The 22,450-nt window shown below is 35.5% G+C and overlaps 2 protein-coding genes across 3 annotated transcripts in view; one reads left to right on the plus strand and one right to left on the minus strand.

The window, feature by feature from the left end:
- The window catches only part of LOC124951802 (CCR4-NOT transcription complex subunit 6-like), a 391,461-nt gene that overhangs the window by 229,997 nt on the left and 139,014 nt on the right, over positions 1-22,450 (plus strand). The window lies entirely within an intron of this gene.
- LOC124951807 overlaps positions 18,348-22,450 on the minus strand; it is a 19,808-nt gene continuing 15,705 nt past the window's right edge. Inside the window, exons 5-6 of the mRNA XM_047500717.1 lie at positions 19,891-20,112; positions 18,348-18,797 (exon numbers count right to left, since the gene is read on the minus strand). Of these exons, the coding sequence (XP_047356673.1) occupies positions 20,094-20,112 (19 nt within the window). The 3' untranslated portion in view covers positions 18,348-18,797; positions 19,891-20,093. The remainder of the gene's footprint in view (positions 18,798-19,890; positions 20,113-22,450) is intronic.

Consider the following 22,450-nt stretch of genomic DNA (forward strand, 5'->3'; position numbering starts at 1 on the left):
ATATATATATATATATTTAATTTTAATTAAAATTTTTTTCTTTTTATACTCTTTATTTATACTTTTCCTTTTTTCGATGGTCACGTTACAAAAAAGGAACAGAAAAAAAAAAGAAGTAAATGAAGCAGAAGAATGAAAAAAAAAAAAAAAAAAAAAAAAAAAAGGAAGAAAAGAAAAAAAAATGGAAAGGAAAAAAAGGAAATTGAATAAAATGCTCTTTCATTTACGTGTCACTGCTTCAACATTTAATTTCTAGTTCGCTTAGCAAGCTTCGCATTGCAAAAGCACGAGGCTATTCTCTTTCACGAAGTTATACCAGGTAGAAACGGAAAATTCTAACGTTTTCGCATATCAGTTAATGTAGTCAATGCAATTCAAGTGAAATTCAATTAAAGAAACGAGGCTCCTAACGGTGTGCCGTTTCTCCCGACTCGCTTTAATTTGCCGTTCGTGGCACGTCGGCAAGTAGACAGGAGGCAAGCAGAAAGGAAGGAAGGAAGGAAGAATGGGTTGGACGGAGAAAAAGAGATAGTAAAGGAAGGAAGAAGAGAAAATCGTGGGATTTCATTCGACACGAAACGAAACGAAAGGAAACAACGACTTTCGGCTTCGATAATTTCTCTCTGACAAATAATCTGAAACGCCAACGTCCTGTGGTTGGTTGAATTATCCACAATGGTTACGTTCATTAGCTCATTTTGTTTTCTCTTCATTTTGAAAATCGAATTAATTTTATATTCAGGCAAAATTACCAAAGCAAATTGTTCACCAGGTATTTCATCTCGTTAATCGAGATAAACATTTATACATCGTATTAATATCGTTTAATACACATATAAATATATGGCAAATTATTTGAGGCGTTTATTTTTTATTTCTTTTCTTTTCTTTTTTCTTTATTTCCAAAAGTCTTTCACCTCTCGTCATCCACCATTTCTTTTCTTTCTATTCTCTATTCGTTTTGTTTATTTTTTTTTTCCTTTTTTCTTCCTGTCTTTTTTCTTTTTTTTGCTCGTTTGTTTTTTTTTCTTTTTTTGTTCGTTTGTTTTTTTTTCTTTTTTTTGTTCGTTTGTTTTTTTTCTCTCTCTCTCCCTCCCTCCCTCTCTCTCTCTCTCTCTCTCTCTCTCTCTCTCTCTCTCTTGTACGATCGACTTTACACTCACGGGAATTTTCCGTGCAATCAATTACGATGGTTGCGTATCTCTCCCTCTCTTTCTCGTTATCTTGACGGGGTGATAGGTTGATCGTAGGGGCAAGCGGCTAAATACAAGCACGGTTACATGAATGCGGCGAGCAAACAAACGTGCTCGTCCGCGGTGAAACGCCCGTGGCGATCCACCGTTGGGATTCACGGCTGCCGAGCTAGAATATTTCTTACACGTGTGTGTGTATATATATATATATGTAGATAGATAGATAGATATATAAATGTAACTATACGACCGAGTATAGGCCGATCGGCCCCTCGTTGACCGTGAAAAACGGTAGGTCGACCATTTACATTAAAACATTTACAAGGATCTACGGAATTACCTAGAACTGGGTTTTAAAGATCAAAAGAAATCATTTTACCATATATGTCCAATAAACTTTATGTTTTTGACTGTCGTCTGATATATATTTATATATATGTGTGTGTGTGTAAGTCAACTTTTATTCTCGAATTAGATATGCTTCTCGTTTTTTTGCAAAGGTACCAGAAGCAAGAATGGTTGGCTGGTTATAAATATCACATGGCTAATCTCCCCTTTTCATACTCATGGATCTCACGAAAAGAATTATAGTTTTTATCCTCGAATGATAGGGCCAGTGCTCAGTGAGGGAGAGTCGAAGCCAAACGCTACGTACGATAACGCGTCAACGATATCACTCGCTAAATATCTTTTACGCGAACGACTTGATTTATGTATACTCTCGCCTACGATTCCATGCCTTTATTACGCCAACCGGTTCATAGAAATAATATCTGAAAGTCGAAAAACTGTGTATGTGTGTATAGATATATATATATATATATATATATATATATATATATATATATATATATATATTTATATATACATACATGTATATAGTTTCATGAAAATGTTTGAAAACGAATTTATCCGAAGGAACGAGTCTTTCTTTCTCTTTTTTTTTTTTTTTTCCCCCCCCCTTGAAAATTATCGCTACCGTCTTGCGTAAAATGCAATTTTCAGTTTGGTTAAATTTAGTAGAGAATCGGGGAGAAAGAAAAAAGAAAGAAAAAATATTTATAACCACTATACTCCACCAATACGCACCGTCTATAAGTTATTTCGATACTCGAGAATAGTCTGCGATTGGCATTATTCCCAATGTTTGTCCTAGTTTTCCGGTAACGTCGTTGAAATCGACTGTTTCGTATCGAGCGTATAATTGACCGCGGAAGTTCTATCCCCGGAAAAATAGCACCACCAGAGTTGTATTTTCAATTCGAAAGAAAAAAAAGAAAAAAATATATATATATATATATATTTATTTTTGTATACTTGCGCGCGCATATGTGCTTATCTGTGTATTTATATTTTCTTTTTTTAAAACGATATTGTCGAATCATTCAACGAAGGAAATATTCGTAGAATTTCATTGATACTCGGCAACGAGTACGTACGAAAATAGGAAAAAAGAAAAAAAGAAAGGGGAAAATTTACAGGGGCCGTGTGTTTACGCGTTTCATTAAACCGGAAATGTTTTATGGGTTAATTAAATTTGGAACAGCGCGAATTCGCGAGAATAACGGGCGGGTAGGTAAAATAAAGAGAGAGAGAGAGAGAGAGAGAGAGAGAGAGAGAAAGAGAAAAAAACGTTTCGTCTTCCCCTCCCCCGCCCTCCCCTCGCCGCTTCTCCATTTTCAATCGATTGTTAAATTTTTCTAACCACCCTGTTTCCTCCCTTCCCTCCTCACAATCCTATTTCAATAACATATTTATTTATTTATTTATTCCTAATGAACCAGATTTTGTGTTATTCCGAGGATAAAGGAAAAAAGGAAATTATTATTATATTATAAAATATCATTATAATTATACATATATATATATATATATATATATATATATATATAATATCATTATATAAATATATATATATATAATAATATTAGCATAAAGTATAAATGAGATATGAACGTGAAAAATAGTAAATCTTGCTCCATTTTCACGTTCTATGCACGTACGAGTGAAAGATTGTTGTATACAACGAAAAGACTATATACGAATTACAAGCTATAAAAGGGAAATAAGGCGTGGCGAATAACGCGAGAGCGAACTCCCGGCGTCTCGATGAGAAAGCTCTCTTTATCCCGTCCCGATATCTCAGTGCGATAAATCATGCGAATATCCGCGATTCAGAAGCGGAAGTCGCTCCCAGAGATTTATCGCTTTCTCGCACGCGCCTCCTCTCTTTCTCTCTCTCTCTCTCTCTCTCTCTTTCTTTCCTTTTCCTGTCCGAGAAAGAGCTCCTACAACATTTTTCTTTTTTCTTCTTTAGTTCTCGTGCCCCGAGAAACGAGCTCAGTTCTATCCGCTTCATTAACGCCTTCTTTATACTTTTATTACATTTCTTTGGACTGATGAATTTCTTTAAAATCATACACACACACACACACACACACAGAGACACATATATATATGTATATATATTTATATTTATTTTATATTTCACAATGATTTCTTAAACCATCGTTATTTGTTTATTTATTAATTTTCTTTTATACATTATATCCTTTATTACTGATTTCAGATAATATCTCTATCTACCAATACTCGTTGTAAGCGTTTCCCGTATAAATTTCTCTTTTGTTTTCTTTTTTTTGTCCTCTCTTTTTCTTTCTCTTTTTCTCCTTCTTGTTCTTTTCTTCTTCTTCTTCTTCTTTTTTTTATTCTTTTTCTCAATTCCAATAAGAAAACACTATAAGAAAAGAGGACAGATTTCAAGATTGATTTACGGACGACTCGCGATCGACTAATACTACTGTGTGAGAAGCACGATCGAAAAGATTTAGGGCTTAGAAGATCGATCTATCGATCTATTGATCGATCGATCGATCGATCGATCGATGAGACGATTCTCTTTACCAGTCGGTCTATTACGTTATCGAGTTAATACCAACAGATTCATTTCCTGTATCTCCTTTTACCCATTATGTTTCTTCTATTCCTTCTTCTAATCGATTCTCAAGATCTTATCTACTTATTAGCTTGCCGATACAATTTAAAGGTTTGACTTAAATGTATTCTTTCAATTACGTTCTCCCATTTTCTTTCGTACGTTTTATCGTGTCTTATTATTTCAATGAATATATAGATTACATTACCAACTAATCTAAATATTCTTGTTTCTTTAACGTAAAGTTAGACAGATATCGCTACTAGTAAATGGATAAAAGCTTGAAATCGTAAATTTTTGGAGGAACATAAATATACCCATGTTATATTTCTACGAATGTATTCCTTCCCATTTATGAATTTTCTTATACATATTTACCTACATTTATATATCTACATAAGTACATAGTATACATATCGACTTTTCGTGGAAATAAGAAGCATTAAAGGTCGCACGATATAAAAGTTACGAATTTTTCGTTATTAAACGATGATAAAGGTCGGCAGTAAATATTCTCTTGAATTAAGTATACGCGGCCGGAAGACGTTAGCGTTCGTTCATCCACCGTCGGCGATTCTTTAGAATTCCTCGATGATTTGCGCTCGAGAGGTATACTCCTAACGAGTTAGGCGAACTTTCATCGGGGGTCACCGTTATGCCCATTTGTCACACTTAAATTTAGCTCCATCGTAATTTTCGTCCTCACCGTTTGACGTAAAGACTGGATTTACGTACGCTTTACACGCTCAATCGAGCGCCTCGATCCTGCTACGATCCAACGTGATCGAGGCGTTTCTCTCTTTTCCTTTCTCTCTTTCTCTCTCTCTTTCTCTTTCTCTCTTGTACACGTCATAGAGAGAGAGAGAGAGAGAGAGAGAGAGAGAGAGAGAAAGAGAGAGAGAAACAGAGAGAGAGAGAGAGAGAGAAAACTTTCAACGGGATAATAATAAAATCTTACGGACTTCCATCATTCACGTTATAATTATGAAAATAATTTATCAATTCGATGAAAGATTTATCGTTAATAATACGATGGAATATCTATCCTTTTATCGTCGGGTAGAAGGATTGAAACATTTCTCTTTTTTTTTTTTTTTTTTTATTTTTTCAATTCGATTGATTGATTATCATTGAAATTTTATACATGATAAACGTTAGAAAATAATAATAATAATAATAATAATAATAATAATAATAATAATAATAATAGTAAACGTATCTCTTACGATTCCTTCGTAAATACATAACGTTATTTGATGACTATGGTTTATTAATTAACATATAAAACGTCACAAGTACGGCTCGTCTAACCACATGAAAATTTAACAATGAAATGCATTTGAAAAGCTATACGCAAAGCGTTCTATTATCGGGTACTTATAATAGCAGCTGCGGTAACGTCGGCTTCTCGCTAATCAGCCGAATACGCTCGAATTGCGAACGTCCAGCAACGTGGATTTCTGCTCGCTCGATACTTTAGCGAGAAACGAGGAGACGGATGAGAGAGAAAGATATAGATAGATAGATAGATAGATAGAAAGAGAGAGAGAGAGAGAGAGAGAGAGGGAGAGAGAGAGATGGACGGAGATGGATACGCCTCCTATTTCCACGGAACGGATACGAATTTACGAACAATGGCTGTGATCAGCGGGATGTTGCTGCTCCTTCAACCAGAACATCCCGTAGTAATTTTATTGAGAAAAGTTATCGCGGAAAATGAGGAGGTTTCTATTGTGCTTGAAAATCGTATAACTCTTACTCAAAAATATAACTCGAGATTGCGTTATATTTCCGATTGTAGATATGCTCGTAGAGATTGCTTTATAGGATATTAGTTCACGAGTAATAATTAAATTCATTTAATGTTGTCACTAAGTACCTTTACTCTCTTCCTCTCTCTCTCTCTCTCTCTTTCTCTCTCTCTCTCTGTCTGTCTCTCAAGGATTTTCTTGATACACATTAAAAAGAAATTTTTCCAAGAGTTTGGATTTTCAGAGAGAGAGAGAGAGCCGAGTAGAAGGGGACTAGAATGTTCAACGTCAACATAAAAATATGTAACAAAAATAATTCGTTTCGACTAGCTAATACAATTTTCTTATAGATACACTTTAAAGTAACGTGTTCAATTCCATTGGGGATTTTTCTGCAATCTCGCGTATAAAAAGAATATCACGATTTCTCGAAAGAAAATTCTTTTCTCCCTGGCACGAGACTTGGTACTTCTTATCCGGAAAAATGCTTGAACGAGTATAAACGAAGAGCAGAGAGGCAGGATGTCGGCCTGAGAGGGTTGTTTTGATTTCAATATCGCATAGGGAAGGATTCGGCCGACGTTTGGATCTTATTCCCATACAAGTTATTCTCCTCGGTTAGAAGAGAGAGAGGGCGAGAGAGGGCGAGAGAGAGAGAGAGAGAGAGAGAGAGAGGACTCCCGTCTTCCATATCGAAAGATTTGCATTCTGTTCCACGCTCGCTCTATGCACCGCCTTCTTCTTTTCTCTTATTTTCTCTCTCTCTCTCTCTCTTTCTTTCTTTCTCTCTTTCTTTTTCTCACTTACTCACTCACTCACTCACTCACTCACTCATTCACTCACTCACTCACTCACTCACTCACTCACTCACTCACTCACTCACTCGTTCGTTCACTCTCCCACACTAGGACATCCACGTTATTTCGGAGCTCGGTAGAAACGCCGAGCCATTTCATAAACATGAAAGTTTCGTGACGCAGGTGGAATAGTAAAGCGAGTTCGAAGTGAAATCTCGCTTCGAAGACAAATGATGGCGATGATATCGCCTTCTGGCACACAAGAGACGTAATGGTGCATCTCCAACTTTTTTTTCCACGCATCAGCCTATTTTCTCTTCTTTCATTTCTGTCTCTCTCTCTCTCTCTTTCTCTCTCTCTCTCTCTCTTTCTCTCTTTTTCTATCTCCATTTTTCCTTTTCTCCTACGCCTTCTTTTCTCGAAAAACGCAAAGACGAACAATTGAATCACAGTGCCGGAAGTGCTTCTCTTCTACTCTCCTTTCTCTCTCTCTCTCTCTCTCTCTCTCTCTCTCTCTCTCTCGATTCTTTTGCGTGTTTCCACGAGAATCTTGTTTCCTCGAGTTTCTCCTACGTTTCTTTGAGACCGGTAGCACTTTATAAAGTTATTTGTCTGCTTTATTTTTATCTTCGCCCCTCTTCTTTTATCGTACCGACGCGTACGTTTTCTTTCGATTTTACTTTTTGATCCTTTACCATACATGTCCCATCGAATCTACTTTGTCGATGTTAACGTCTCTCCCTCTCCTTTTCTCTCTCTACCTCTTTCTCTCTCTCTCTCTCTCTCTCTCTCTCTCTCTCTCCCTCCCCCTCGTTCTTTTTCCCTTTCAGAAACACGCTCGTTATGTCGTCGTAGCTCAAAACCATCCGAGGAATATTACTCCTCTTATCGATCCTTCTTCTTCGTACTCTTGCTTCTACGGTACAGTACACTGGTAAAATATTTCTTGTTTATCCCCACAAATTTCTACTCCTCGTTCCTTACCATCGGCATTATATATTACGTTCGAATGAACAAAAGCATCCTGATTCTGACTCTTTTATCGCCTTCTAAGATCCGCTCGTGTGACATAATATATGCCTCTGGCATAAAATTTTCCATAAAATATGTTTAACCCGACGTAATCCTTGCTACCAAATTTCATCTTATTTTTCAGTCGAAGGGTATATTTTTTACTTTTCTTTTCTTTTCTTTTCTTTTCTTTTCTTTTTTGCATCTCTCTGTCTCTCTCTCTCTCTCTCTCTCTCTCTCTCTCTCTCTCTCTCTCTCTCTCTCTTTCTCAGAGAAAAGAAAAAAAAGAAAAAGAAAAATTATTAAATACAATTCATATAAACGTTTCCTATCTATAATAATACACATATCTCTTCTCTTTTCAACGAAGAAATTTAACTAACTCTCGTGAGTATGAATTTACATAATAATGCGAGAAAATTAAAAAAAAGAAAAAGAAAAAAACGAATGAACGTTCTTCAAAACTGTTAATAGTCTTGGGTAGGTAGTAAAGTGTATAACTACGACGACAACGATAACGATAATGACAATGACAAAGACCATGAAAAGAAAATCGTATTCCTTGGCATAAACTCGGTTTAGTCATTTATTCGAAGAGGAAAATTCCGTATAAACGCCAATAAATACGAGAGCCAATCCGTGGATCGGTTTATAGATACCAATTCGCTTATACAATTTATCGCTGATGCCTTCGGTAGTTCCCTTCGACGTTGTTTTACACCGTGATTAGAATTACGAATGAACGATAAAACGAATACCGGTGGGTGGGGATGGGGGGAGGGGAGGGGGGTTAATGAGAGAGATCTTCAAGTAGAAAGGAAGAAGAAGATAATCGTTGTATGAGTGGGAGCGAGAGAGTAGGATAGAAATAAAGAGAGAAAGAATCTAGAAGATAGAAGCAATAAAAGAGAGAGAAAGAGAGAGAAAGAGAGAGAGAGAGAGAGAAATAAAGGGACGAATGAATGAAACCATTGAGCTAACATGTTTATGCGCTCACCGCCAGCATGGAATAGGCAGGGCATACCGGTTGGCACGAGCAACAATCCGGAAAGCAGATGGTACTTTGTAGAGAAAGAGAGAAAGATACGGATTATACCGGTATGCTAAGAAGATAGTAATAAAGTGCATAATCTCGTAGAATAAATGTACGGGCGTTACAAGATATAAACCGACTTATATAACCGAGCTTACCGTCGTACGAGCTTGCAAGATCAACTTAAACGAGTAGACCCGACTCGATGTTTAATGCGATCTATCGGCAGTTTAAAGCTTTTCTAATCTATTAGGTAGATCTAAGCGTCTGGTAAAGATAATCGTTTTGCACCGATGAACGACTAAACGTTCATTCGTTATCCCCGATATATCGCTTTATTTCACGATCTCCCGTGGTTCTATGTGGTTGATCTTTTATTTTCCATAATGGAATCTACCGAACGTTATGAATCCTTTATCATATAGCTAAAATCGATCGTAATCGTACAATTCGTACATTGTTATTATATCATTTTGTAAAACAAAATGTTGTATTAAAAAAAAAAAAAAAAAAAAAAAAAATAAGAGCGAGGTATTTCTTCTTTTTTTTTTCTTTTATTTATTTATTTATTTATTTATTTCTTTTTTTTTTCTTTTCGAAACGATACACTTTGATTATAGGTTACGATTTGAAGATAGGAAAAGAACCAAAGAGTAACATATAATTAGATAGATGTTATCCGATTGATTAAAACGTTTTCTCTAATTGCTCGTCGTCCTTCTTCAACACTCGGCGACGTATAATACGAAGCGTATTTACGAATGAAAAATAAAACGTTGATGGGCTTGCGTGGGCGAACGATTTTGTACCTCTACGACGGACAAAACACGAGATAACGATTTTAGATTCTTGATGGATAATGATATTAGAAATGATGAAGATGTCGGTAGATTCGCGCGTAATTATCTCCCACCTACACTGCTCGTTCAACCGCGTTTACGAGAATCTTTTATATCTCCTAAAAACATTTATTTCCCCATTTCGTTTAATCTATTCGATCTAACAGGCCTGTCCGATGAATTAGTTAGGTATAACTTAAATTTTCTTTCAATTTAATTTTCACGATTGGTTTATTTAATAATTTTGAGAAAATTCAACGATTCGAAGATTATCTGAAAATTTCGTTTCTCTATTGAATCCTACTAATTATATTGAATATATAATAATAATAATGATAATAATAATAATAATAATAATAATTTTCACATTCCAATGAGCGAGCAAATTTCATTGGTTATCCTCTCTTCTTTCGTTTCCTATTATATACTTTATTCCCGTAAAGTAAGTTTAACGATTCAACTTAGCCTCCTCTTTCCTAAGAAATAAATTTTGTTCATAGACCGGCTATTATCATCGCTACTTTACGAACTCTGTCAATACATATTTCCAAGTTATAATTGGGATACCGTTAGAGATTGAAAAAAAAAAAAATCTTATCGCTTATTATTTAATATAGCAAGAAAGATGCACATAATACAAACATACGTACATACATATACATATATATATATATATATATACACGCATTCGCATACGCACACGCACACGCACACGCATATGTGCACGCACATATCGCCAGTAGTCGCTTAACTTAAAATACCTTTCGAAAGAACAACTACCAACAACTCGATCCTCTCTTTGTGGATAGCATATTTTTTGGATCATGTTTCAACTCCGAGAGGCTTCTTCTACCGGGCACTCACGTAACCCCATGCTTCCGTAAATGTAAAATGACTCTACCTTCTATGTATCACGTGTACGGAGTCTAGATCGGCAGTACCGTTAACTAACGAGTTTAACTCTGACCATGCCCGAGGAAGTGCATCTATTCTTGGCTTATTAAGCCTCGCCCTTAAAAGAAAAAAACGAAAAAAAAACAAAAAAAAAACAAAAAAAAAGAAAACAAAAAAAAAAAAAAAAAAATACTAATAATAATACTAATGAAAAAGAAATGAGATAAGTAACGAAAAAGTGTGAAGAAAAGAAGAAGAAAAAACAAAAAATAATAATAATAATAATAATAAATGCAACCGTGCATTACGAATTCCATCTTTCTTTTTTCATCTTTCTATCTCTTCTAGGTACTTTCTACGAACGGATGCGTTCTTTTTTATGCATCAATACGAATGAACTAAATTATTTGCGATTTAATAAGAAACATTTTTCTTCTCTCTCTCTCTCTCTCTCTCTCTCTCTCTCTCTCTCTCTCTCTCTCTCTCTCTCTCTCTCTCTTTCTTATATATATATATACGCTTCTTTACAACGTGACTGTGCAGAATTCTCATCGCTAAGTAACTAATAATAATTACATTTCACACACAAACAATAATAAATCTTTTGTCTTGGTATTATTCACATTAGAGATTATCGAAATTAAACATTACATCATCGTGTTGTTACATTGTCTTGCTTTCATGGGATTTCGAATTGTATATGTGAAAAAAAAAAAGAAAAAAAAAAAAAAAAAAAAAAAGAAATATATCGTAACGTTGTAATACAATAAACCTTAAATTACAACATCATCATTCTCGTCAGTTATTTTATGATAGGATTAATTAATTAATTAATATTATAACTAACGTTGATTGATGACAATAATTATTTCAATTGGATTAAAAAGACAGAGGAAAAGGAAGAGGGAGAGAGAGATAGAGATAGATAGATAGATAGAGAGAAAGAGAGAGAGAGAGAGAGAGAGAGAGAGAGGAAGAAGGATAAATCATATTTCACAAATTTATATTATAATTAACTTATAGAAATATTTCCGTACATCTACCAATGGTTTTCATGAAGTAATTCAGAGTGCAAACACTATACGACTTGTATTTATATAACGAAGCTCGTTTTAATTGCAATGAATTTAATTAGTCGTTTGTTCTTTAATCTCTTCTTTCTCTCTCCCTCATCCCTCTCTCTCTCTCTCTCTCTCTCTCTCACTCTTTTTTTCTCTTCCTTTTGAACTTTCAATGGAAAGATAAAAGGTTCATCATCAAGTTGTCGTTTTTTAAGCTTGGCCAATCGACTCCTATGTTAAAAATAAAAGAATAAAAATACGAATAAAATAAATATAAAGGAGATAAAAATAAAGAAACGGATGGAATCGTCCATGTCCGTCGTAATTCACAGGCTGCGTCGACGAACATTCTCCCTCTCTCTTTCTCTTTCTCTCTCTCTCTCTGTCTCTCTATCTCCCTCTCTCTTTTGGTTCTCTTTCCTTTTTGCAACGTGAACAACCGGACAGAAATGAAGGCGTGCGAAGGAAGATAAAAAGAAATAAAAAAGAGAAAATAAAAACAAAGTACGTGGTCGTGTGTATGTGCGCACGTGCGCGTGCACGCGCACGCGAGAAAAAGAGAGAGAGAGAGAGAGAGAGAGAGAGAGAGAAGGAGAGCGAGCGAGCGAGCGAGCGTGTGTGTGTGTGTATATGCTTGCGTCTTTTTCATACTTTAGAATGGTAAAGAAGAAAGATAGAAGAGAAAACTAGAAAGGGTGGTCATTTTCAATTTGATTGCGATTCCGCGGTGTGTGCTTTACGATGCCTGGCCCAAATGCAACGAGCCCTCATTTCTTCCAACGTTACTACACGGTAATCACGCGGAAAACGGAAAGACTTATTGCGAGGTAAAATGTAGCAGAGCAAATTTCAAAGCACGAAGTAGATTAGGGTTGGGTTTATCCTATGTATCAGGTTATTACATGACTTATACTCGTATTTTATACTGAAATTGATATGAAAATTTTCTTATCACGCGAATCTCAAAGAATAATATATTAACGTTTTAACCTTCTACATCTTGACGTAATCTTTAAAGGTCACAAATAACAAACCATATATATATATATATATTTCTTATGTTTTCTTTCCATTAAATCAGATCATCAATAACGAATCATTGTTACTTGATGTTTCAAGAATTTAATAATTTTTTTCTTTCTTTCTTTCTTTCTTTTTATCATACAAACTTATACTTGTCATAGTACGAATAATAGTGAAACTTAGAAAAAGAGAGCAACACACATTGAGTTGTAGAGTTTACAATTGAAAAGAAAGAAAATATCTTCTCTTTTTTTCTTTTTCTTTTTTTTTTTTATTTTTCTTTTTTCGTTGCTGACTTGACGAAGAAACAATGATGCAATGATACGAAATAATGATAATATCTTTATGCGAACGGAAGAAGAACTTGGTTTGTTTCAATCGCTTCTCCTTTTGCACGGCTTACCGTTTTCTTTCCGCGGACTTTCATGGCGCGCGTAATTCGGAAAATTGAAGACAGCAAGGCGGGTAAACTGGTCCCTTGTTACTGCGTCTATTACTTCTTCCTTTCTCTTCTTATTGCACACGGCCTCGTTCTTCTTCTACCGTCGCCAGCAACCTACTTTTTTTTTTTCCTTTCTTTCTTTCCGTCCGACCGTCTGTCTGTCTTTTTGTTTGTCTTTCTTTCTTTCTTTCTTTCTTTCCTCTCTTTTCTTCTTTACTATCTCCTATTTTCTTTCCCTTTTCCACAGACCGCGTTTCTTTAAATTAATACAATATAAATGCAAATTGAATCGACGAACGAGAATAGAGCGAGAGACAAAGAGGAAAGAACGTTGTTAGTCTTTCGATGAATCCGTGCTTGGACTGATTGTAAGCCTTGAAACTTATGTGTGAACATTATTTGGATGTTTGTGTGCTGTGTATATATATATATATATATATATATGTATATGCGTGGCGCGCACGTACGCGTTTGTATTATGTGTATATGTATAGAAATTGAGATTTTTGCTCATTCTTTCCTCGTGACATTTTATGACGACTCGAAGGGGAAAATGTGGAAGGATATTTTACGAAGGACATTTTTCCATCGGTATACGATCTCTTCGTCGAATAGAAGAAATTACATTGAATCGATCCGTTCGTAAAATTGACTTTAGATCGTGATAATGAGAAAAAAAAAAAAAAGAAGAAAAAGAAGAAAAAAAAAAAGAAACAGAAAAAACAAAAGGGGCTGAGAAAGTGCGGAGGATAGAGAGATTAATAGATATATAATGGGGAAATTAATGGGCAGCCATTAACTCTTTCGAACTCGTCGCTCGTCGTTTCATGATTAATTACGTAAAAAATGAAGAAAAAAAAAAAGGAAAAAGAAAAAAAAAGGAAAAATACGGAAGAAAAGAAGAAGAAGAATAAGAAGAAGAAGAAAATTCAAATGGGAGAGAGAAAATGAAGTAATAAAAAAAAAAAAAAAAGAGAAACAAAGAAAGAAAAAAAAAAAAAAAAAAAATAAATGTTAAAAGTAATCTTCTACGGATTACTATAGTCGTGATATCAGAAAGGAAACAGCGATGTGTAGGTACTTACTTACTAAGTGTACTTACGTGTCTAAGCGCGAACTCGAAATCCTCTTAACTTGTTCTTTTCGTTCTTTGTCTTTAATTTTTTTCGTTATACCTAACGAAGATAATCCTTCATTGCTAGAAAGTTGTATAAAAAATAAAAAAAAATAAAAAAATTAAAAAAGGAAATTAAAAATAAAAAAGAAGAAAGAGGAAGAAGAAAAAGAAGAACGGAAAAGAAAAAATAAAGTGCATTCCGTTGAAAAACTCGATTCTTTAACTAATATTTTACATATCATCTAAACAATATTAAGAACACAATTCTCTCTCTCTCTCTCTCTCTCTCTCTCTCTCTCTCTCTTTCTTTTTCTCTCTCTTTCTGTTTATTTGTTTATTTGAATTTTTTTTTATTCTCTTTTTGTTTCGTTAGAGAATCGCTGACGACGATACAAAGAGAATACGATGTTTGGAATATACACACACAGAGATAAATAGAGATAGAAAGAGAGTGAGAAAGAGAGAGAGAGAAAGAGCTTTTAGCCCTGGCTTATCACGTTTTCTTTCACTTAACCATCTCTCCCTTTTTTTCCCTTTTTTGTTCTGTTTTTTTAGAAAAGTTCTCATCTTTTAGATGAGTTCTTTGTCATTTTCAAGCATAGAGAGATAGAGAGAGAAAAAGAGAGAGAGAGAGAGAGAGAGAGAGAGAAAGAGAGAGAACACGTTTCTCGATCGCTCTTGTAACACGCATGTGTTTCTCTTATTGCTACTCCGTTTCTCGATCCCTTTTTCCAATTGGACATATGATACTTTTCTTTTTTTTAAAAGGTTAAAAGTATTTTACTTGCGTGTTAGAATCCCTTTCCAAGGTTGTCCGTAAGATCGATCGAAACGATTCTCGTGCATCACGTAACGTGTCGGGATATCTTTTACTTTATCCCTTTTTATTTCTGATTATATTTGACTTCAAAAGAAACAACAACAGTCGGACCAAAAAAAAAAAAAAAAAAAAAAAAAAAAAAAAAGAAAGAAAAAAAACAAGGAAAACAAAAAGAAAGGAAATAGAAGAAGAAGAAATTGGTAGGTAAGTAGGGATTGGGAAGGGATGGGGAGGGATGGATGGGAGGGAGACGGGGCAGAGAAAAAAAAAGGGAAACATCGGCCGTTGTACGAATATAAATAAGTTATACGTGCTTGAATTTCATCCGCTTACTAATGCGATCTCTCGTATTCATCGTCGATCTTTTATTCATTTAAGCATCGTCACGCTCGTTGCCCTACAAAATGCTGACCTTTGATAAGAATTCTCATCCTGTTTCAATCGATCGATCTTAATATCCAAGAATCGGAAATAATTAATAACACGTTGATTAATTATTCTTTCATATACGTACATACATACATAATAAATATTTACGAGTAGTAGTTGCTCACGTATTTACAATTGGAATTTTTTGTAATGGTCCCCTTAAAAAAGATTGCAATTATGTTTTTAAATAAAATTTATAATATAATTTGGAATAAAGTGATTATCTCTCTTTCTCTCTTTCTCTCTCTCTCTTTCTCTCTCTCTCTCTTCTCTCTCTTTGATACAAATTGATACAAATTTGTGTCTGTGCGTGCGTGGTTTCGACTCTACTCTTTCGTGTTTATTCGAGCTACATTTTTTTTTCGTGATTTTATTTTGTTTTCGTATATTTATTTTATTTTATTTATTTATTTATTTATTCATTTATTTATTTATTTATTTACTTTTCTTTTTTTATAAAACTCCAAAGAGTAAAATATATTACGAAATACCCGTAAACGTTTGCTACGATTACCAACGAAGTACCATCGGTCTTTAATTAAATATCATCGCGCGTGCAATAGAAAAAAGCGGCGATGGCGGAGGGGGTGGTGCGGTGGAGGAGGAGGGGGGGATTGGGGGGAAGGTAGGAGGGGGAAAGGTAACAGGAAAAAAAAAAGAAAATAGAAAAAAGAAAAAAGAGAGAAAAAAAGTCCCGCGTCCGAGCGCGTTAACTCGCGACTCTCGTCGTTAGTGGGTTAATATCGATCCGTTAAAACCGCGGCAATTAAGCTCGGCGATCGGATCACAGCTCCGTACGAGCGAACAATTTTATCGTGCAATTTCACTCGCTCGAGTGCTCGTAAATAATTTCACGCGTTTTAATCCGAGATCACGAATCACTGCTTCCACTCGTAAACATAATTCAGACTATAATATTATATATATATATATATATATATATATATATATGTCTGTTACATCTTCGTTTGTGTAAATTGAATCGAGTTAATGATGATAATAAAGGAAAAAAAAAAAAAAAATTAAGAAAAAAAAAGAATGAAAAAAGAATTAAAAAATTATATCATAAGAAAAATTAACAGATCGATCGATTCGACGTTATTTTATAATTTTAATTGATTTAATCGATAATATCAATAATATTATTATAGCTTCGTCGGATAAAAATAAATGTTTGTTCAATTTGTAATACCACGTGACGATATACAGAACCTGATAAAGTAGTTTGATCGTTTTCGTGTGAAAATTGAAACTCTCGGCTAACTGGATACGGTTGTTCGCTTCCAAGCAAGTACCAATACATACGTATATATATATCTACATGCATTAATGCAACATGTATGTATATGTCTGTGTGTGTGTGTGTGTGTGTGTGTGTGTGTATACACCGTGTCTCGACCCCTAACAGAGTTCAGGTAATAACTTGAAGGCTTCGGTATTCACGACACCCATAGACGGACTCGTGTTTCGATTCTCCATACCGTCTTTACTATCCTAAGCAAATTGTTTCTTAAGGTTCATTCGCGAATATAACACGATATGTGATGATTGGATGATTTTTTATGAAATGCATGCCTGAAGAGAACGGATACGATATGTTGTTTATCAAACCGTAAGTAAGGAAGGAAAGAGAAAGGTCCGCGTTCGCGAAAGAAAAAAAGAAGAAGAAGAAGAAGAAGAAGAAGAAGAAGAAGAAGAAGAAGATAAAAAGAAAGAAAGGAAAAAAAAAAGAAATTTGCCACTACCAAAAAAGAAGTATCGCGAAGAAAGAACAAGAAATATAGGGATAAAGGGACAGGAGGGACACTTACGAAGTCACTGTTTCTGGCTTTTAAAAGGCACTTCTTTCTTTCTTTTTTTCTTCTTTTTTTTCTTTTTTTTTTTTTCTCCTTTTTTCTTTTTTTTTCTTTTTTTTCCTTTGTTTTACCGACCAAAGTTAAACGACGCAGGTGTGACTTGAAAACTCGACGATATACGAGAAACAGCACGTTCCCATGGAATGCGAGAAACTTGACGCGTTGAAAAAAAAAAAAAAATTACTGCCATTTTTAATAGTCACTCAAAGGACGGACATTTTTGTAGTTTTTATCGTTTTGATTATCGATGTGCCTGACCTTAAACGAAAAGGAAAGAGAAAAAAAGAAAAAGAAAAAAAAAGAAAAAAAAAATAGTGAAGAGAAAATTATTCGAACTAACCGAACGATTTTTCCTTGGCTTTTTTCTTTCTCTTTTTTTTTTTCTTTTCCTCCACTTTCCGTTCATTAACCAATACTCTGTCTCGATTAACTTCGGGATTTTCGAAAAACAAAGATCGATGGCCGCATGATCTCTTGGCAAATGTCGAGGCGAGAAGTTAAAAGAAGAAAAGAGGCGTCTTTATCTAACGGTGACAAAGTGGCCGGCTTCTCTTGGAGCTAATCGCAAGCACGAACTCCCGGTACTGCGCTGGAATGTAAATAATTGGGAGGAAGAAAATGTGTGGGCGGAGCTGAACGTGCCTATCGGTTTTCGCGTTTTCGTCCGAGTTAAAGTAGCACGACGTTGTGAATCGTTGGCGTAAAAGCTAACCCCTGAATCGACCTCCGACCCATGTCGATATCACCGTGTTTCTACCGTTTCGTTTCGAATGCGTTCGTGCCTCGCGTTCAAATCAATTAACTTGATCCAATTTGTTGATTACTTTCATGTCAATCGAAGAGCACTGCTTTCGGCGGTTTCGTTAAACTTTGGATTATTTCTCTGTCGTAATTAAAAAAAAAACAAAAAAAAAAAAAAAAAAAAAGAAAAACAAAAAAAAAAGAGAAAAAGAAGTAAATGAATATATAAATAAAAAACGAAAAAAAAAAAATATACGCATAAAAAGTCTCTTAAAATCATTGTGTCCAAACGTCGACAACTCGATCAAAGCTCCTCTTTTCTTTTTTTTTTCTCTTTTTTTTTTTTTTTTTTTCTTTTTTTTTTCATGTACCTACATATATAGGTACAAATATGTATGTGTGCATTTATATATATATGTATATATCAAATTTATCAAAACATTTTATTTTACGAGTAAACGATAGGATAAAAATAACGAAACTTTAAAAATCGCTGACGATTGAGCAAAGACTCGAGTGCTTTTCACTCTATTCGATATTTAGATATGTAGAACACGTCCCTTGAATCTCTCTCTCTCTCTCTCTCTCTCTCTCTCTCTCTTTGTCTATCCCTCTCTCTTTTCTCAATAGAATCGCACGAGCCGGGAAAGTTCAACGAAGCGTAATTTTTGCTAGTACGCGATGTCCTCCTTGGTCCGGTCATACGAAAGTGCATACCACTTACACTTGTACATTCACGCAAGAAAAAGCTTCCGATTCGTTTGAATTGCAGGGCTTTACTCCGACAGACATATTGAAAAAGAGGATTCGTGGATTTGGATCGTTCGATTTTAGACGATCGCGAGGAGTGAAATCCTGAAAAAAAAAGGCCTTTTGGTTCTAATGATCCGTTTGAACATTCAATTGAAAGGTCGATTTCGAAAAACGGGAAACTATTCTCCCTTCGAATGTTATTCGATAGAGAGTAAAAGAGTTGAGAGAGAAAGAGAGAGAGAGAGATAGAAAGAGAGAGTGAGAAAGAGAGAAGAAGAAGAAGAAGAAAAAGAAGAAGAGAATGAAGCCATCAAAGAGTTCCTCCTCTTCTTCCTCTTCTTCTTCTTCTTCTTCTTCTTCTTCTTCTTCCTCGTTTAACGTGCATAGGTTTCGAACGCTTACCAATTGAAAGTTGCCTCTTTGGTTTCTAGGAGCGATCTCGAGGCTAAGTGAATAATAAGTAGTGGTGTCTTTGAAGTAGGAAGAACAGCGGGAATGTTTGTTTGTATTAACATCCGGTGGGTGCGATAAGGAGAAGACGGACTTTGCCTTTTTCTTTCGACAACGGGCCGTTATTATTATTTTCCTTGCCGCGAAAGCTGGGATGCTATTAACGATCAGCCATAAAGTTGTACGGAGGTCACGCTTCCCTCTAGTCTTTTCTCTCTTTCTTTCTCTCTTTCTCTTTCTATCTGTTTATTTCTCTTACTCCTTCTCTCTCTCTCTCTCTCTCTCTCTCTCTCTCTCTCTCTTTCTCTGCTTTCTTCAAGGGCTCCCTCGAAGCAGCAAAGGAAGAGATGGATCTCGTTTGCGCAGAGAAACGGCGAGGAGTGTGACTCGCCAGTCTGGAGATAGCTTTAGCAAGAGATACACGTGGCTAGGTGGCTTATTTGTATGCTCGTGTAAGGTGCTAATTTGCGAAGTACACGGCATATATATATATATATATATATATATATATATATATATATATGCATATATATATGTATATACGTACGTACGTAGGCGCGCGCATACGTACGACGCATATCCTCGAGCGATACCAGAGAACGAGCATAGATACCGCGAACACATAGGGTACGAGAGAAAGGGAGGAAGGGAGAAAGGGAGATAGATAGAAAGAGAGAGAAAGAGAGAGGGCAAGGAGGTTCTTCCAAAGAGAGGGAAGGGATAGAACGTGCAACTGCATACTCACGATAGTTAGGCGTTAAGGCAGATATCGTGCGTACGAGAGATTTCCGGCATGCTGATGCCCAAGCGGAAAGCTCCGTGAGATATTTCTACCTCCTTCTGTAGCTTCCTTCTCTTCTACTACTACTACTTTTTCTTCTTCTTCTTCTTCTTCTTCTTCTTCTTCCTCCTTCTTCTCGATCTTCATCTTCGCTTCTCGCTCTAACTTCACTCCGTCGAAAAGAATCTAAAGAAGAGAGAAACGGAACAATGTGAAGATCGCTACTCGTGATAAACATTAATTTTACTCCGATAATAAACGCGATTTAAGAGATCGATCGTATTGCGTTTCTTTTCTTTTTCTATCGTTATATCAAAAAATGATAGAAAAATTTATCCAAGAGCAACCTTCTTTCCGTTTTATCCTTATAGTATATCCCTTACCGGCCAAGGACGCAATTTTATTTCTTCTATCTAACGGAGAGAAAGGAAACCGAATAGTACTCTAGAGCAACGTGAGTATCGATAACACGAATCGATACGTCCGTTTATCGACGCGTTATTTCTCCTTACATCGGTCGATTCAAGAGTTGCAAAAATTTCTCCCGCTTTTCTTAACAAGAAAGGGAGACAGGAAGAAAGAGAAAGAGTAGAGGCGGGTTCACGAGCAATCGCCGATGGCCGAGCGCGCCGATCGATCCGAGCGTGCTTGTTTATCGATTGCCTTAGAGTACCGATTATTACGGCGCCTGGGACCGCCAGTGTAAACACTCGTAAACATCTCTTTGGCCTCGTTCCTTCTTTCGCTTACAATCAGTACTTTACTCGATCGAATCTACGGCCGATCGTTATCGACTTCTTGATATACATACATAGATATGTATCTCCTACCGTAACCTTACTTCTTTGCTCCACACATTTTATTCTTTTTTTTTTATAATTATTTTATTTTTTTTTTTTTTTATTTTTAAAAATTTGTTGTTAATATATTTCTTTTACCTTGTCTTCTTCTGCTTCTTTTCTTTCTTTTCTTTTTTCTTTTTTTTTTTTTTTTTTTTTTTTGTTTCTTTATTTGTCCCTCCTTACACATTTACATATGTGTATTACATTGTATGTATCTCCTTATGTAAATGCGTATCACCGAAAGAAAAATTCATGAGGAAGCATCAAGGTAGCTTGAAACTGTCCGTGAAAATGAACTTTGCTCGTTTCTGAATTACGAGCTCCCAACACGGAGACTATTCCCGTTTATCATCTAACCAAAGAAGGAACTTTATGAATTTTATACTAGGAGAGAGAGCTTTGTGCAGTTGTTTTCTACAAACAAAGTATGACTTTTCCCGTGTTACTCTCCGCGAATTAGACTAAAGAACCTTGTCTGCTTTGTGGATAACTGAATAGAATATGTAACGAGAATTTCACTGCACCTGCTAATTATTTTCTTAAATGGTCCCCTTTTATTAGATCAAATCCTAATACTCCTGCTAAAGGAAATTTGTTCCTTTCAAAGAGCGATCGTTTAATTTACAATGACTAAGATCGTTATAATTATCTAACAAATTTAATCGACTAGTTAACGTTGTACCATATAAAATAAAGTTTTAATAGATCCTGTAGAGCACGAAGAAAATCAGATCTTAATTATGTTCACCGTTCGAGAAACGATGTTTCACGTAACTTCAATCTCGTGACTCGAAATCACATCCTATCAACATCTACGTACTTACTTACACGATCGTCGATTGATCATGATTTATGACGATTCATCATAGTCATGTGAACTATTTATTTGATCTCGATCCACAAATAAATCGATTCGACGATATCTCTCCAAGAGAGATTCTTCGATGACTATGAGACCATATTTCTTTTATATATATGTATATATATATATATATATATATATATATATATATATATATATATTATTCTTGATAATCTTTTGAAGACAAAGAGAATAAAGGAAGATGAATTTGATCGCACAAGTGCGTGAGCAAAGATTTGTAAGGAATGTGAGAGAGTGAAAGAGAGATAGAAAGAGAGAGAGAGAGAGAGAGAAAGAGAAAGAGAGAGAGAGAGAGAGAGAGAGAGAGAGAGAGCGAGAGGGTAGGAAGTCCAAACAATCGAAACTCCGAAAGTTTAGTCTAGCGTACTTCGATAGTCCGCAACTGCGAAACCTATTAGACCGAAATGGCGTGACTCCGCTCTGCTTGGATGCGCAGTCGTTTCGAAGTTTACAGCACACCGGTTATCAATAGCAAGTCGAGAGGTTGCCGTATTATGAACTTATCACGGAGACAGTCGCGGACAACTTTACCATTAAAGTTCTCGCCGCGAGAACTCGCTGAATTTTCTCTCTCTTTCTCTCTCTTTCTCTCTCTTTCTCTCTTTCTCTTTCATCTAGGTCTTTCTTGAGTTTACTAGATCTTTTCTCTTCCTCTTAGAATCCTTCTTTGCTATATCTCTCAAGACTCTTCTATCTCCTCTCTCTCTCTCTCCCTCTCTCCCTCCCTCTCTCTCTCTCTCTCTCTCTCTCCCTCTCTTTCTCTCTTTTAAACTCTCACACTCTCTTTATCTTTTTCTCA

Source organism: Vespa velutina, chromosome 9, assembly GCF_912470025.1.
Source record: "Vespa velutina chromosome 9, iVesVel2.1, whole genome shotgun sequence".
Taxonomy (NCBI): Eukaryota; Metazoa; Arthropoda; class Insecta; order Hymenoptera; family Vespidae; genus Vespa; species Vespa velutina.